This window comes from Xenopus laevis, chromosome 1L, assembly GCF_017654675.1.
Source record: "Xenopus laevis strain J_2021 chromosome 1L, Xenopus_laevis_v10.1, whole genome shotgun sequence".
NCBI classification, from domain to species: domain Eukaryota; kingdom Metazoa; phylum Chordata; class Amphibia; order Anura; family Pipidae; genus Xenopus; species Xenopus laevis.
Window position 1 is genome coordinate 154,688,710 of NC_054371.1, and position 14,245 is coordinate 154,702,954.

The 14,245-nt window shown below is 37.1% G+C and overlaps 2 protein-coding genes across 2 annotated transcripts; both read left to right on the forward strand.

The window, feature by feature from the left end:
- The first annotated feature begins 1,261 nt into the window (after window positions 1-1,261).
- On the forward strand, window positions 1,262-2,443 carry LOC108697015 (taste receptor type 2 member 40). Its single transcript, XM_018226696.2, has one exon. The coding sequence runs from the start codon at window positions 1,490-1,492 to the stop codon at window positions 2,441-2,443; it is 954 nt and encodes a 317-aa protein (XP_018082185.1). The 5' UTR covers window positions 1,262-1,489.
- A 4,002-nt stretch (window positions 2,444-6,445) lies between these two features.
- LOC108697027 (taste receptor type 2 member 40) lies at window positions 6,446-7,992 on the forward strand. Its single transcript, XM_018226704.2, has one exon. The coding sequence runs from the start codon at window positions 6,775-6,777 to the stop codon at window positions 7,717-7,719; it is 945 nt and encodes a 314-aa protein (XP_018082193.1). The 5' UTR covers window positions 6,446-6,774; the 3' UTR covers window positions 7,720-7,992.
- The last annotated feature ends 6,253 nt before the right edge of the window (window positions 7,993-14,245 follow it).

Sequence of the window (14,245 nt, forward strand, 5' to 3'; positions counted from 1 at the left end):
ATAGACAATCAGCGCTGGCTTTTTCCACATAGTGGGAGAAATATATATATAAATAAAATCAAATTTATTTATTAAAAACTGATGTTTCAGATAGCACTCTAGCCTTTATCAAAGTGATAACTTCTGATAAAGGCTAGAGTGCTAGCTAAAACATCAGTTCTTTTTAATTAATAATTTGTTACTTTCTAAGACCTGAGACTGCGGACATCGTTGTTAGATTATTCTGTATTTTATGACTACACCCACATTTATATCCTTGAGCCCAAAACTGCACTGTAACCTTTTAGGTCTTACCAGGGATCTATAAATTATATAAATCGTGTTTGCATGCAATGAGTTAAGGTCCTTTTAAATGCAAAAGAGTAGCTTCTGAATGACACTGCCTAGAGTTATATAGTGTTTCATTCAAGAAATCCTCAAATCCTTCTCTATTATGGATGTTCCCAACACTTCACCATTTAGTGTATAGCTAGCATTTATGTAATTTCTACTGAACTACATAACTTTGCATTTATCAACATTGAATCCTGTTTGCCAGTTTAATGTTACTTGTAACATTAAGGCTGCCCCAACAATACTGCTATCCTTGGTAATTTCTTATGTTTATGGCTGTAATTCTGGATTTGCATAAAGAGTCTAATCATCTAAATGTACTGCCTAGTCCCAAGCATTACCATTTTGTCTGACAAGCTCCATGCATTTTTAAGCAGACAGTGGAGGTTATTTCGTTTTGGTCTGATATTCACATTATTCATTGGAGATCTTTACTTATTGAGTAACCCTTATACACTGTTACATGTTTCTTTGTAATGGTATATTAAGGTTAGGATCTCTTTAACAGGTATACTATATGCCCCCTAATTCTCCGCTGTGACCCCATTTTAATCCCACAGATATATCTACACTAGCTTATCCATAATGTTCTCACAACCCCCCTTGCCTATTTTAGACATTCCATCAGCCTCTTATTATTATTACTACCCCTAGCACAGCAGACACCCTTCCACTGATGTGCAGTGGAGCCAAGGCTATTTAAAAAAAATAAAAAATCAAGAAAAACTCATCTCTTTGCTCTATAAACCCAAACCATTCGTTCCTACACCAAGACTTTAGCCATGCATTTAGCTCCCTAAGCTCTGCAGTCTTTCCTAAATTGCATGTGAAGCCGGCAAAATATCCCTAAACACAGTATTTAAGGTCCATATGGGTATTAAGACACATAATGCAAAATCCACTCTTTTTTTCAGCTGCCTGTGTAACCACTCCAATTTGGTATGTCTTGTTTTTGAAGAATACAGCTTCATCCCCATGAAGTGAGGAGTTGTCTCTCTAGTCCACTGAAACAGTATATGCAAGCATTAATTTTTTCATAGACTTTCAGTATCTGGAACCTTGTGCATATGTCTGTACGTTTTTCTATTTGCACTACTGTAGACTTAAGTAGGTCATTCTATGTGCAGTAATACTTTCAAATCTTGTAGAGCTGCCAATGCTGCCCGTTTTTGTTTTAGTCTCCATGGCTATCTTGGGAGCAACCACTATGATGGGAATTGTCACAAACTCTGTAATTATTGTCGCTAACATCATTGACAAGGTAAAGGGAAAAAGCCTTAACCCATCAGACCTCATTCTTGTCACACTTGGTCTATCCAATATAACTCTCCAGTTCACCATGACTGCAAATGACTTCTTGAGCATTTTATGGAGTGACCTATACTTCTCAGATGCAGTTTACGCAGCTCTCAATACCATGATGTTTTTCCCCACTTTCTCCAGCTTTTGGTTTACTGTATGCCTATGTGTCTACTACTGCTTGCAGATTGTCATATTCACCCATCCCTTTCTTCTGCGTCTCAAACTTGGAATCTCTCAACTTGTACCATTTCTTCTTGCAGCTTCTGTCTTTGTTTCTCTGGTTATCAGTATTCCTAGAATATGGAGTAGTTACAGGGACCCCCCTATTTCAAATTTATCAAGCAATCAGAGTTTTGAAATTGAGATGCCCAAGCTGAGCCTTTTATACGTGGTTTCCAGTAATATTATTGGATGTTCACTTCCATTGGTGTTTGTCGGGATTTCCAATTGTGTACTCCTTAAGTCACTCATAAGCAAGAGCACCATGCTAGAGAAAAACAAGAGTAATGTCTATAGCCCACGAACTGAGGCCAGAGAACAAGCAGCAAGGACTGTTGGTTCCCTATTATTACTTTACATGTGCTTCTATATCTCTGAGATCTGTATGTTTGCTGATGTTTTCCCAACGAATAGCCCTGGATTCTGTACCTGCTTAATTGTTATTTATAGCTTCCCACCTACTCAGTCGGTCATTCTAATTTTTGGCAGTCCTAAACTAAAGAAAGCATTGCTGAACCTTCTCTGTCTTTTAAAGAAATGTACCAAAGAGCAGAAGGAGACAACCAAGATTGTTTTCATTAATTTTTGATTTTAACATGTTGTAAAAACTATTAACAACAAAGTTAACTCACAGCATCTCCAGCTGCAGCTTTTCTTGCGAGATCTAGATGGAGTCATCATTTCTGTATTTTACTGACTGAAGTAGCTTAAAAGAAACCAGTCGTTTGTAGTCATAGTTTTTAAATTAATCAGTTATTGTGGCTAGAATGATTTTTATAGATCAAAATAAAAAAGTTTTGGTCTTTACCTCTTCTTTTGGTTATTAGTTGTTTTTGTATGTAATTTATATGTTTAATGTATAAACCCATTTCTTGTACAGTGCTGCAGAATATGTTTGGGCTTTATAAATATGTTGTTATTAAAGAACATAGTAATGGTTAGATAATGTCTACATATTATATGTAGCTGGGTTAAACTGTAGAAAAAGACTAGATATTTAAATTACTTAAATAAAGCATGAACAAAATGAAATTGATAAAATCATTCCACTTTTTTAATCTAATTACGTCATGGTGGGCATCTACATGATTTATACAAATATTGTAGATTCTCAGATTTTAAACATTTGAGGGGGAATGTAATTAAAATCACAAGTGATCTTTAAAATCACAATTTTTAGTATATTTATGTAATGTTAATATTTAGTGCTACTATGCGCAATAATTAATCATTCACTGGCAAATATTGCATCACTCATTGTCGCTAAGCAAAGTTTATCGTTAATACCTGCTCTGGAGTCATGTTAAATATTTTGATTTAATAAGAGTATTGCAATTGCTACATTTTATTACATGCACTGCACATGTTCGTAAAAGATATTTGGTCACAAATTTTGGAAGGAAGTCATTGAGGTTTGAATTCGTTAAAAAGGATGCAAATAATTAAAATCTTGGCTGCTAACATTCGTAACGGTCTTTGCGAACTTTTTTGCGCTAAAGAAACATATTACATATTGGACAGCCAATGTCATTTTTTTACAAACTTCCATTTGCATTTAAAGAGAAAAAATATTCCCTTTTTTACATGAGCTCATTCAGTTAGGCTCATATAAAAAGGCTGCAGTGTGTGTGTGTGTGTGTGTATTATGTACAAAATGATGTTGAAAATAACAGGATTGAGGCTGAAGGTTGATATATAGGTACTCTCTTCCATACATCACCTTTCTATTTACCAAGTACAACCCCAGATGTAATCTTCAGTCTGCATATAACCTAAATCTCTTCTCACTCCTGCATCCAGGACCCTTCCCATTAGACCTTACTAAATGATCACTTAAAGGGAAACTATCACCAAAATTAAAATGCAATATAAGCTTTAACTAACTATCACCAAAATTAAAATGTAATATAAGCTTTAACTAAAATAAACATGATCAATTAATAATTTTGTACTATTTTTGCAACTATAAAGAGCACATACAAGATTTGAGCCAGAGTCAGACTTTGTTAGTTTTGTGCAGGAGTCAGTTATTTGAGTTAGCTCTAATACATCTACTAGGGAAGGGAAAAAGATTGCTGAAAGAGGAGTAGTGGAGAGGTGATACAAAAAATAAATAACTTACCAATACTCCACTTGCGCTCCTCTTCAGAAAAGGCAACAGGGCGACAATCCATCATGCAGCACTCCATTTCTCCTCCCTGCCTTCTGTAGGAGATAGCCAGGGAGGAGAAATTGTGCTGCGCACATTTCTGAAGAGGAGCGCAAGCGGAGTATCAGTAAGTTAGTTCTTAATAAAGACTTTGTGAATTTAAAGTTAAATGTGTCTTGGCTTTTTTTTTCATTATTTACAAACAAATTTTTTAAAAAAATCATTTTATATTACTGGTCCTTTAATGTTTGCTCACACACATACTACTTGTGTGACTATGCACTGTTCTATGCTAACTAACAGGAACTTTATAATTACACTGGTTACCCTTGACATTCTCATATCCTTTCCCTCTTAGATTGTCTTCCCACTATAATCTACTAACAATATCCATTTGTAGTTGTGAATCAATTCAAGTCAAATGTTTGTCTGTATATGTAATCTGGTCTTGCACTTGTATCCTTTTATTCTGTAAAGCTCTGTGCGGAATGACGGTGCTGTATAAATAATAATAATAATAATAAGCTTGTCATTGACTTCTAAGTATATTCTGTTTTCAATGGGAAATATCACAGAGAACATCATATTACTATAGGTGGCATAAAAGGTGACGTGTGCTTGTGTAGAAATGTGTGTAGTTATAGTTGTGTCCAGCTGGGTGACAGACCCCCCTGATGCATCCCTATCTGTCAGAGCTAGCATGAGTGATTTGATATGTTGAAGATTCTGTTGATAGAGGAGCACTTGGGTTATCACAATTGATATTCCAGTTGGGGTCCATGTAGTGCCATTTATCTACCCAATTTAGGAAATCATAATATTAGCATGCATAGAAAAATAAAGCTGTCTGAATATCTAAGTAACCTTTTAAAACACAACCCTGTGCCCATGGAGACTTGGGCAAGTTTCAAGAAGAAGAGAATCAAGGTGGGAGATTGCAACCTTACATTAGAAATTCCTATAGGAAAATGGTCAATGCTTATGCACAATTATACTTATTACTAGCCCTCCAGGAGAAAATCACTCCATAATTACTGGTGATCCGGATGGCTTATAAATAACAGATCCCTATAAGAGAATATACAGGTGCAGCATCACTAGGAAATCGGCTTATGCTAAGCAAGTATCCAGTACAAGTCTCTGCTTTTGCACAGTGCATAATAGAAAACGGTTTAAAACTATTTTAGAGGATAAAAGGACAGCATGGCCAAATACTGCTAAATTACTCTATGTGACATTTTCTCCTCTTTGAAGAAATCTTTAGATAATATTGTAGCATCACAATTCACCGTCAATATAAACGGCAAAAGCTCATATGAATTCTGCCTTTGAGAAACCTGCAATGAAAGAATGAAAGCCTGGACATTTTACAAGGGATACTGAATACAGAAATGCAAGTAAGTAACAAGAGAAAATAAATAATGTTGAGCGTAGATTGGAAAACATTACAAACAGTGTGATTAAAGCAGACTTGTCTAATTTTTTACACATAGCAGGACAAATTCAGCCCCATTCAGACACATAACTACAGATGAAGCAGTTGCAGGGTCCAATAATTGAAAGTATTATTATATTCAGTTTACTGTTACACTGGTGAAACACATGTTATTTGTTTTAGAAGCTCTAATATAATGTGTGGTATATAATATTGAAATATACCTGGGCTGTTATTAATATTTTGAGCCTGCTCACTCTGATCAATAACTTTAGAAACGACTGCCCTACCGAATTATAAATGGAGTTCTTGTGATAAGTGCTATTTGGAAACAAATTAAAGGAAAACTATACCCCCAAAATGAATACTTAAGCAACAGATAGTTTATATCAAATTGAATGACATATTAAAGAATCTTACCAAACTGGAATATATATTTACATAAATATTGCCCTTTTACATCTCTTGCCTTGAACCACCATTTCGTGACTCTATCTGTGCAGCCTCAGAGATCACCTGACCAGAAATACTACAACACTAACTGTAACAGGAAGAAGTGAGGAAGCAAAAGGCAGAACTCTGTCTGTTAATTGGCTCATGTGACCTTACATGTGGTTTGTATGTGTGCACAGTGAATCTTACGATCTCAGGGGGCGGCCCTTATTTTTTAAAATGGCAATTATCTATTTATGATTACCCAATGGCACATACTACTAGAAAAGTATATTATTATGATAATGGTTCATTTACATGAAGCAGGGTTTTACACATGAGCTGTTTTACTCAGTATCTTTTAATAGAGACCTACATTGTTTGGGGGGTATAGTTTTCCTTTAAGGAATCAATGGAAAAACATATCTGCTTTGTTAAATGCAGGAACATAATCACACAAACAAAATTAAATAAAATAATAGCAAAATAATAATAAAGCATAAATATTTGTCGCCACATCCATACTGTATGTGAATTATGAGACATGGTACCAAACTTGCTCTTCTTTTCAGCTGACTGGGCAGCCCATCTGGTATTTGCTTCTGAAGATCCCAGCATTCTCCCCAAGAAGTGAGTTGTGACTCTAGCCCATTGAAAACTGTATATGAAGCATCACTTATCTCATGGACTTTCAACATGTGGAACCTAATGCTTATGTCTGTACATTTTACAGTTTGATCTGTCAAAGAAGCACAGCGTTACATTTTGTATTTATAAATATATTTGATTAACAAAGTTAAATAATATATGTAATATAGCACCATCTCTGCCTTTCCAGTTGCACTGCCTTAGACTTCTACATAACTGCATATGCAATAATGCTTTAAACACAGTACAACTGCCAATGCTGCCTATTTTTCTGCTTGTCTCTATGGCTATTTTGGGGGCTACCACTATTTTTGGAATTGTCACAAACCTTATCATTGTAATTGTGAATCTTAATGATAAAGTAAGGGGGAAAAGTCTTAACCCGTCGGACCTGATCCTTGTCACATTAGGCCTATCAAACATGACTTTCCAGTTCAGCATGACAGCAAATGACTTCTTGAGCATTTTGTGGAGTGACCTTTACTTTTCCGATGCAGTTTATACAGCTTTCATAACCTTACTGCTTTTTCCCATCTTCTCCAGCTTTTGGTTTACTGTATGTCTATGTGTCTACTACTGCTTGCAGATTGTCATATTCACCCATCCCTTTCTTGTTCATCTAAAGCTTACAATCTCTCAACTTGTACCATATTTTCTTGGGGTTTCTGTCTTTATTTCTGTGGTTATCAGTATTCCGGGAATATGGAGCACCTACAGGGACCCCCCTAATTCAAATTTTTCAAGGAATCAAAGTGTGGAAATTGAGCTACCCAAGTTGAGCTTCACTTACCTGTTTTACAGTAATATTATTGGATGTTCACTTCCCCTGGTGCTTGTTGGGATTTCCAATTGTCTAATCCTTAAATCACTCATAAGTAAGAGAACCATGCTAGAGAAAAACAAGGGTGATGTCCAGAGCCCCCGAACAGTGGCCAGAGAGAGAGCAGCAAGGACTGTTGGTTTCCTATTGCTACTATACATGTCCTTCTATATCTCTGAAATTTTTATGTTTGTTGACTTTTTTCCACCTGGTAGCCCTGGATTTTGTACCTGCTTAATGGTTATTTATAGCTATTCACCTGCACAATCCATGATTCTTATATTTGGTAGTCCCAAACTAAAGAAAGCATTGCTTAACCTTCTCCATATTTCTAAGAGATGCCGCATGGAGCCGATGGAGAATCTCTCAGTCAGCTTTTAATTCTATAAAACTATAAACAACACAGAAGCTAATGGCATCTGTAGTTCCTGCTGTGGCTTCTCTTGCAAGATGTAGATAAACCTAATGTCATCAGGTCTCTATATTTCTCACTGAGACTGAGGACGCTGAAAATAATCTAGTAGTTTGCAGTTATATAACTGTTTTCGTCTAAATTGTCTATGTAAAATATACTGTCTTATAGAGATTTTAAAATGGTTGGAAATGGTCTATTGATTAAAGATAGTTAAGTCAAACCATAGAATAAAAATAAAATAAAACATATTCAAATCAACCAAACAAAATCTATGCATCTATTAATTAGAATTACTTTATAATGTTTGTCTACTGGATTGATGTAGATTGTAGATATATTCTCAAATACTGTACATCTTCTTGGCATGGTTATAGCATTTGTCTTCACCAAGGGCCTAAAAAGAAAGAAGAAGCCGGAAGACGTGGTGCTCGCTGGAAGAATCCCGGGCCTGTGCAGTTTTCTCCTAATAGGTGCACTGGCCCGGGGTTTCAGGTAAGTACATGCGATCACCTGGGGGTGCCTGAATGGAAAGTGAAAGTAATTGCCTGTTCTGCCTCTATGCCTAAAGCTGGCCATAGACGCAAAGATCTGATCGTACGAATTGAGGATTTGTATGATTTTCATACTGTGTGGGGAGAGTCCCGAAATTTTTGTCCGGCGGAGATCGGTCGCTTGGTCGATCGGACAGGTTAAAAGATTTCTGTCGGCTGCCGATAATATCTCTGCATGTATTGCTGATCATACGATCTTCAGTGGAAGACTGTCAGTAGCTTTGGTCGGACATAACTTTCGTACGATTGCTGTCAGGGGCAGAACATGGGCTGATCTGTTCTTTCGTACTTTATTTGATCAGAATGGTTAGTGGCAGGTCAGGAGATGATGATTCGTACGATCGGATCTTTGCATCTATGGCCAGCTAAAGGCATAGAAGAGGGGCAGGCAATATTTGATTCACAAATAAATGGAAAGCCAATACCTTGTCTGCTACAAATGGGTGAATCCCAAACTTTATTCCATGGTGTTCACAACACTTCAATGTTCAAACGTTTCGGGACCGCATGGCCCTTCCTCAGTGACAATTAGCATAAGAGATTGTACAACTTTTATAGGCAAAACTAGTGTGACCCCTAGTGGTGGTCATCTCAAATGTGAATATAAAAACATTTTTAACCATTTAATAAACATATTGTTAAGAACATACATGTGTACATCATATTATATAATGCAAAATATGTGCTATTATTTTATCTTTGCCAATAAAGAATTCATGTAAATAACTATCTTGATCTGACAATGCATATGAAGTGCTTCATATATTTGTAAAGTGCTTCATATTCCACCTGTAATAAATACAATAAAATCCAATCAATACAAAATATTTAAAAATAGTTACTCACTGACTGAAAAAAAGAATCAGGAGGGTATGAGGGATGTTTCTACCTTATTTGAAAAGTGCGAAGTTCTACTTTGATGCTGCAAAACATATTAACAACAAATATGTTATTACACTTGTATCCAAACTCATGGTCAGTACGATTTATAAAATAATTTTTTACACCATTTTATTGTTTATAAAAAACAATTCAAACCCCAATTCTCATTCAACCCTTTCGGGGATAAGGTATCTTGCTTCCAAATCCAGAAGCACTCTCGTTGAAGAAGCTTTTTATCAATATTTGCATAATTCGTTTTAATTTCTTCTAAAACCTGCCATCTTAATTGGGCTACATTATGTTTACATTCCGCCCAATGTTGGCTAACAGAGGTGGCCTTACTATGCAGGTTACGTATTGACCTACACATGTGAGATGACCACCACTAGGGGTCACACTAGTTTTGCCTTTAAAAGTTTTACAATCTCTTATGCTAATTGTCACTGAGGAAGGGCCATGCGGTCCAGAAACGTTTGAACATTGAAGTGTTGTGAGCACCATGGAATAAAGTTTGGGATTCACCCGTTTGTAGCAGACAAGGTATTGGCTTTCCATTTATTTTTGACTATTTCACTGGCGAGTGGCTAGGCCAGAGCCTCTACCCAATTCCCCTATCTGGACTTTAATGAATATTTGATTCACAGCTGAGATTTTGAAATGAGTTTACAACAGCTATGAATGCTTTAATAAAAAAAAAAAGAATTTGGTTTTTATGTTTAATTTGAAAAGGACTTTTATTATACAGCTTTTTATGTCTGGGTGACAGGTCTGCTTTAATTACTGCTAAGTGCAAGCCTTCTAGGGCACCGATCACATAAAAACTGCTTCCCCTACGAACACTCCAGATTGGGGAAACAATAAAATAGAAGAAAAGCACCCTAGCGAGTATTCTGCCCCTTGATAAATCCTCAATAGTCTGCCTCTGCTTTGTAGGAACCCTTCCCCAACCCCACTTAGGCTTGCTGAGTAATTATACATTTCTCACCTTTTTACATTGTGAAGTGATGGATTCTGGATTCTGAGACTTGAAGTCCCTTTGCTTCCCAGAAAATATGTGCATCATAGCAGATCCAATAGAATTCATCACATGATAGGCTATCATGGTTTCCTTTCAATGTGAGGTATCAGGTATATCTGGGTAAAGCAATATAAAGGTATGGGCACTGTTATCTAGAATGTTCTGAATTAACCAGAAAGTTCCAGATTAGAGTAAGTTATCTTCCACAGAGTCCATTTTAGGGTCAGGGCACACACTCAGATTCGGGGAGATTAGTCGACAAACGACAAATCTCCTTTTCATCAGGGCCACTAATCTCCCCGAACTGCCTCTCGCCAGTTAGAATGTAAATCGCCGGCGTGATGGCACTCTGAGCTCTTCATTTTCCGAAGTTGCCTCACGAGGAAACTTTGTGCGACTTCAGAAAATTAAGTGCTCTGAGTGCCATCCTGCTGGCGATTTACATTCTAGCTGGCGGGAGGCAGTGAGGGGAGATTAGTCACCCTGAAGAAGAGGAGATTTGTCGCCGGGTGACTTATCTCCCCGAACTGTGCCCTTACCCTTAAGCAAATAAGTCTATTTTATATATTTTATTATTCTCTTTTTCTCTTAAATAAGACAATACCTTGCTCATTGTCTGTGTGAATAGGTGTGAACATGTGTCATTAGGATTACCCTTATCTAACCTTGTTCTGGTTCAATGAATAGCTACTAATCACAATAAGAGATTCGGTTTGGGATTCTGGCAAATTCAAACCCTTCTCAGCAGGATTTGGGCAAATCCAAGTGCCTGGCCAAACCAAATCTTGAAAAACAAGTGATATTTTCGTCATACATATGAGGAAATCAATAATTTTGAATGATGAGTGCGCAGTTATTTTTAAACCTTCCTTACCACATTGGAATATCAAATTACGGTTCAGACTCGGTTCGGATTCAGGCAAATATTTCATGAAAGATTGGGTTTGAGCCAAATCCCCAAATAGTGGATTCAGAGAAAAGCAAAAGACTAAAAAACTACCAAAATTTTTTCTATTATGGGGTTAGCCAGCCCACAGTGGTTTTATAAGAGGAGGTGCCCAAAAGCGGATTAATTATTTTCTCTTCCTGGTTTATTAAAAAACAAACAAGAAGAAAGCATCAATGCATTTTCAGTGTTGAATGTTGATGGTTTAAGATTCATGTATAGCTTTCTAATGGCCCATTCAGAAAACAATTGTAAACTTTGAAGTAATTTCAAAGAAAAACATTTACCACTCCAAAACTTGTGTGTTTGGCATCCAGGGTGCATTATATTTTACAAAAACAGCTCCAAGTAGCACTACTACTTAGTAGATGTTCAAATCCTACTTGGGTGCATTCAGAAGTCATTGGGGTCATTTGTGAACGCAGCTGCAAGTGCAGTCGTACTAAGAAAAATTAAAAAATACTGCCTCTCTCCAACATGACGTTTAAAAAGTCACTGACCCTGGTCACAGTTTAATCATCACACCCAGAAGCACTACTGGATAAAGACTATATAATCTAAATGTCAGTAAAAAATCTAATCATAAACTTAGAGGATGTTGTTGCACTTGCACTATGAAGAGCCCCTTCTGTGGTATAGCGCTCTCAATCACTTACTGAAAAGTCTGTTTAGACAATGCTTTATCAATAAAATAACAGACAGATACAGTTTGTGTAGTATGTGATGCTATGTTAACTTTATATTGAGACACAGGTATGGAACCTGTTATCCAGAATGCTCTGGACCAGGGGCTTTCCAGATAATGGATCTTTTCATAATTTGGCTCTTCATATCTACGTCTACTAGAAAATCATGTAAATATTTAAAGGAACAGTAACACCAAAAACTGAAAGTGTTTTAAAGTAATGAAAATATCATGTACTGTTGCCCTGCACTGGTAAAACGGATGTGTTTGCTTCAGAAACACTACTATAGTTCATATAAACAAGCTGCTGTGTAGCAATGGCGTAAATTGAAAAACGGCTATATGGCACAGGATAGATAATGGATAACAGATAACACCATTAGACAGACAGAGCTTATCTGCTGTCTGCTGTGTAACTCGAGCCTTTTCTCCTTTGAATGGCTGCCCCCATGGCTACACAGCAGCTTATTTATATAAACAATAGTAGTGTTTCTGAAGCAAACACAGCAGTTTTTCTAGTGCAGGGCAACACTGCATTATATTTTTATTACTTTAAAACAATTTAATTTTTTGATGTTACTGGTCCTTTAATACACCCAATAGGCTGAGTTTGCATCCAATAAGGATTAATTATATCTGAGTTGGGATTGAGTACAAGGTACCATTTTATTATTACAGAGAAAAAGGAAATCATTTGTAAAACTTTGGATTGTTTGATTATAATAGAGTCTATGGGAGACAGACTTTCTTTAATTTGGAGCTTTCTGGATAATAGGTTTTCAGATAATGGATCCCATACCTGTATTGAAATCTAAACCTCCATAAACCTGTCCCACTGCACCCACTAGTTGAAGGGAAATAAACCTGGCATCTGTTGAAAGTCTACATAATGCTTTGTACAGGACCAGGAAAGATGTTAGCCCTTTACTACCTGTGATAGATGCTGTCAAGAGGGCCTGGGATGCTATGGTACATTTAACTAAAACACCACACTGTGGGGCAACAGTAATTTTCCACACTTTGCAGTCTTTCCTGAAGCTGAAACATGGTCCAGGTTGGGGGTGAAGAGACTGTCACACATTTATACCAACGGGGCACTCCATACCTTACCTCTTCTCCACCAAACTCTTGCTCCCTCTGACCTGATTTCAGATACACACAAATTAGACACCTCTCAATTCTCAACTGCACCATCGCAACTTCAGTACTCAGAACTTGAGGACTTGATTGCCCAACCCTATAGAACAAAGCTCCTATCTAACATAAATAGGCATTTGAATTCAAAGAGACATGACCCACGACCCAGAGTTAAATACAGATGGGAAACCAGTGAAATTCAGGTAGATCCCGATGATTGGGAAGAAATCATTGATACCCTCTACCTTCCTTTAGTGAGTACAAGAGATAAACTTATGCAACAAAATTATCCATCAAACATATCTTACCCCATGGAAACTGCATGTCATGGGTAGGATGAGTTCTTCCAACAGCCCTAAATGCTGGTTTCCTGCATTTAATGTGGGATTGCCCTGCTATATATAATTTTTGGAGGGAAATTGTGGCCTTTATGGCTAACAAACTAACACTACCCCAAGTGCTCAACCCAACTACCTGCCTGCTAGGCCTCCTTGACTCCCTGGTGGCCAGAATACACCAGATGCTTAATGAGACTGCTGCTATTCTATGACAAAAAGACGATCGCCCTGCATTGGATGGGCCCAACACTGCCAACCCTCAATCGGTGGATTAAGCTTGTCAACTCACAATTGAAACTGTATAAGCTTACATACCTAGCCAGAGGCTGCCCAAGCAAGTTTGAGAACATATGGTTCCATGGCCAGCCACCTCCTTCAACTAATGGACAATAAATCCAGCCAATTTTCCCTCCCCTTCCTTTTTTATCCCTTTCTTTTCCTTTCTTTAACTGCTAAAATTCAATAAAAAGCATTCTATTAAAAAAAATACAACACTGATGTTGCAAGCAAGACTACAGCATCTAACCAGGTATAGGCATTTGGAGTCCTCCAATCAGTGTTTTGCTTGAAAAATGCTCACTGCTGAATTTTCTAGCATAAAAATGTATGCATCAGCAAGGGCATGCACTTCCAAAATCTCTTTAATACAAAGATAATTTTGGGTGTTTTGACATAAGCCCGAATGGCAATTTAGTCCAGGTACAAAATGACTGCTGTGCCATTATCTTTATAGGAGAAGGAAAGGTCTTTTTACTTGTTGGTGCCAAAAGTTCTACTGTGCATGAGTCTGCCCAGGAAATTTGAAGAAAGAAGAAGCCAGAAGACGTGGTGCTCGTTGGAAGAATCCAGGGCCTGTGCAGTTCTCTCTAATAGGTGTACTTGCCCGGGGTTTCAAGTAAGCACATGCAATCACCTGGGGGTGCCTAACTTTTGGC

Coding starts and splice junctions, on each gene's coding strand:
- LOC108697027 (XM_018226704.2), top strand. CDS start 6,775: ATGCTGCCTATTTTTCTGCTTGTCTCTATGGCTATTTTGGGGGCTACC.
- LOC108697015 (XM_018226696.2), top strand. CDS start 1,490: ATGCTGCCCGTTTTTGTTTTAGTCTCCATGGCTATCTTGGGAGCAACC.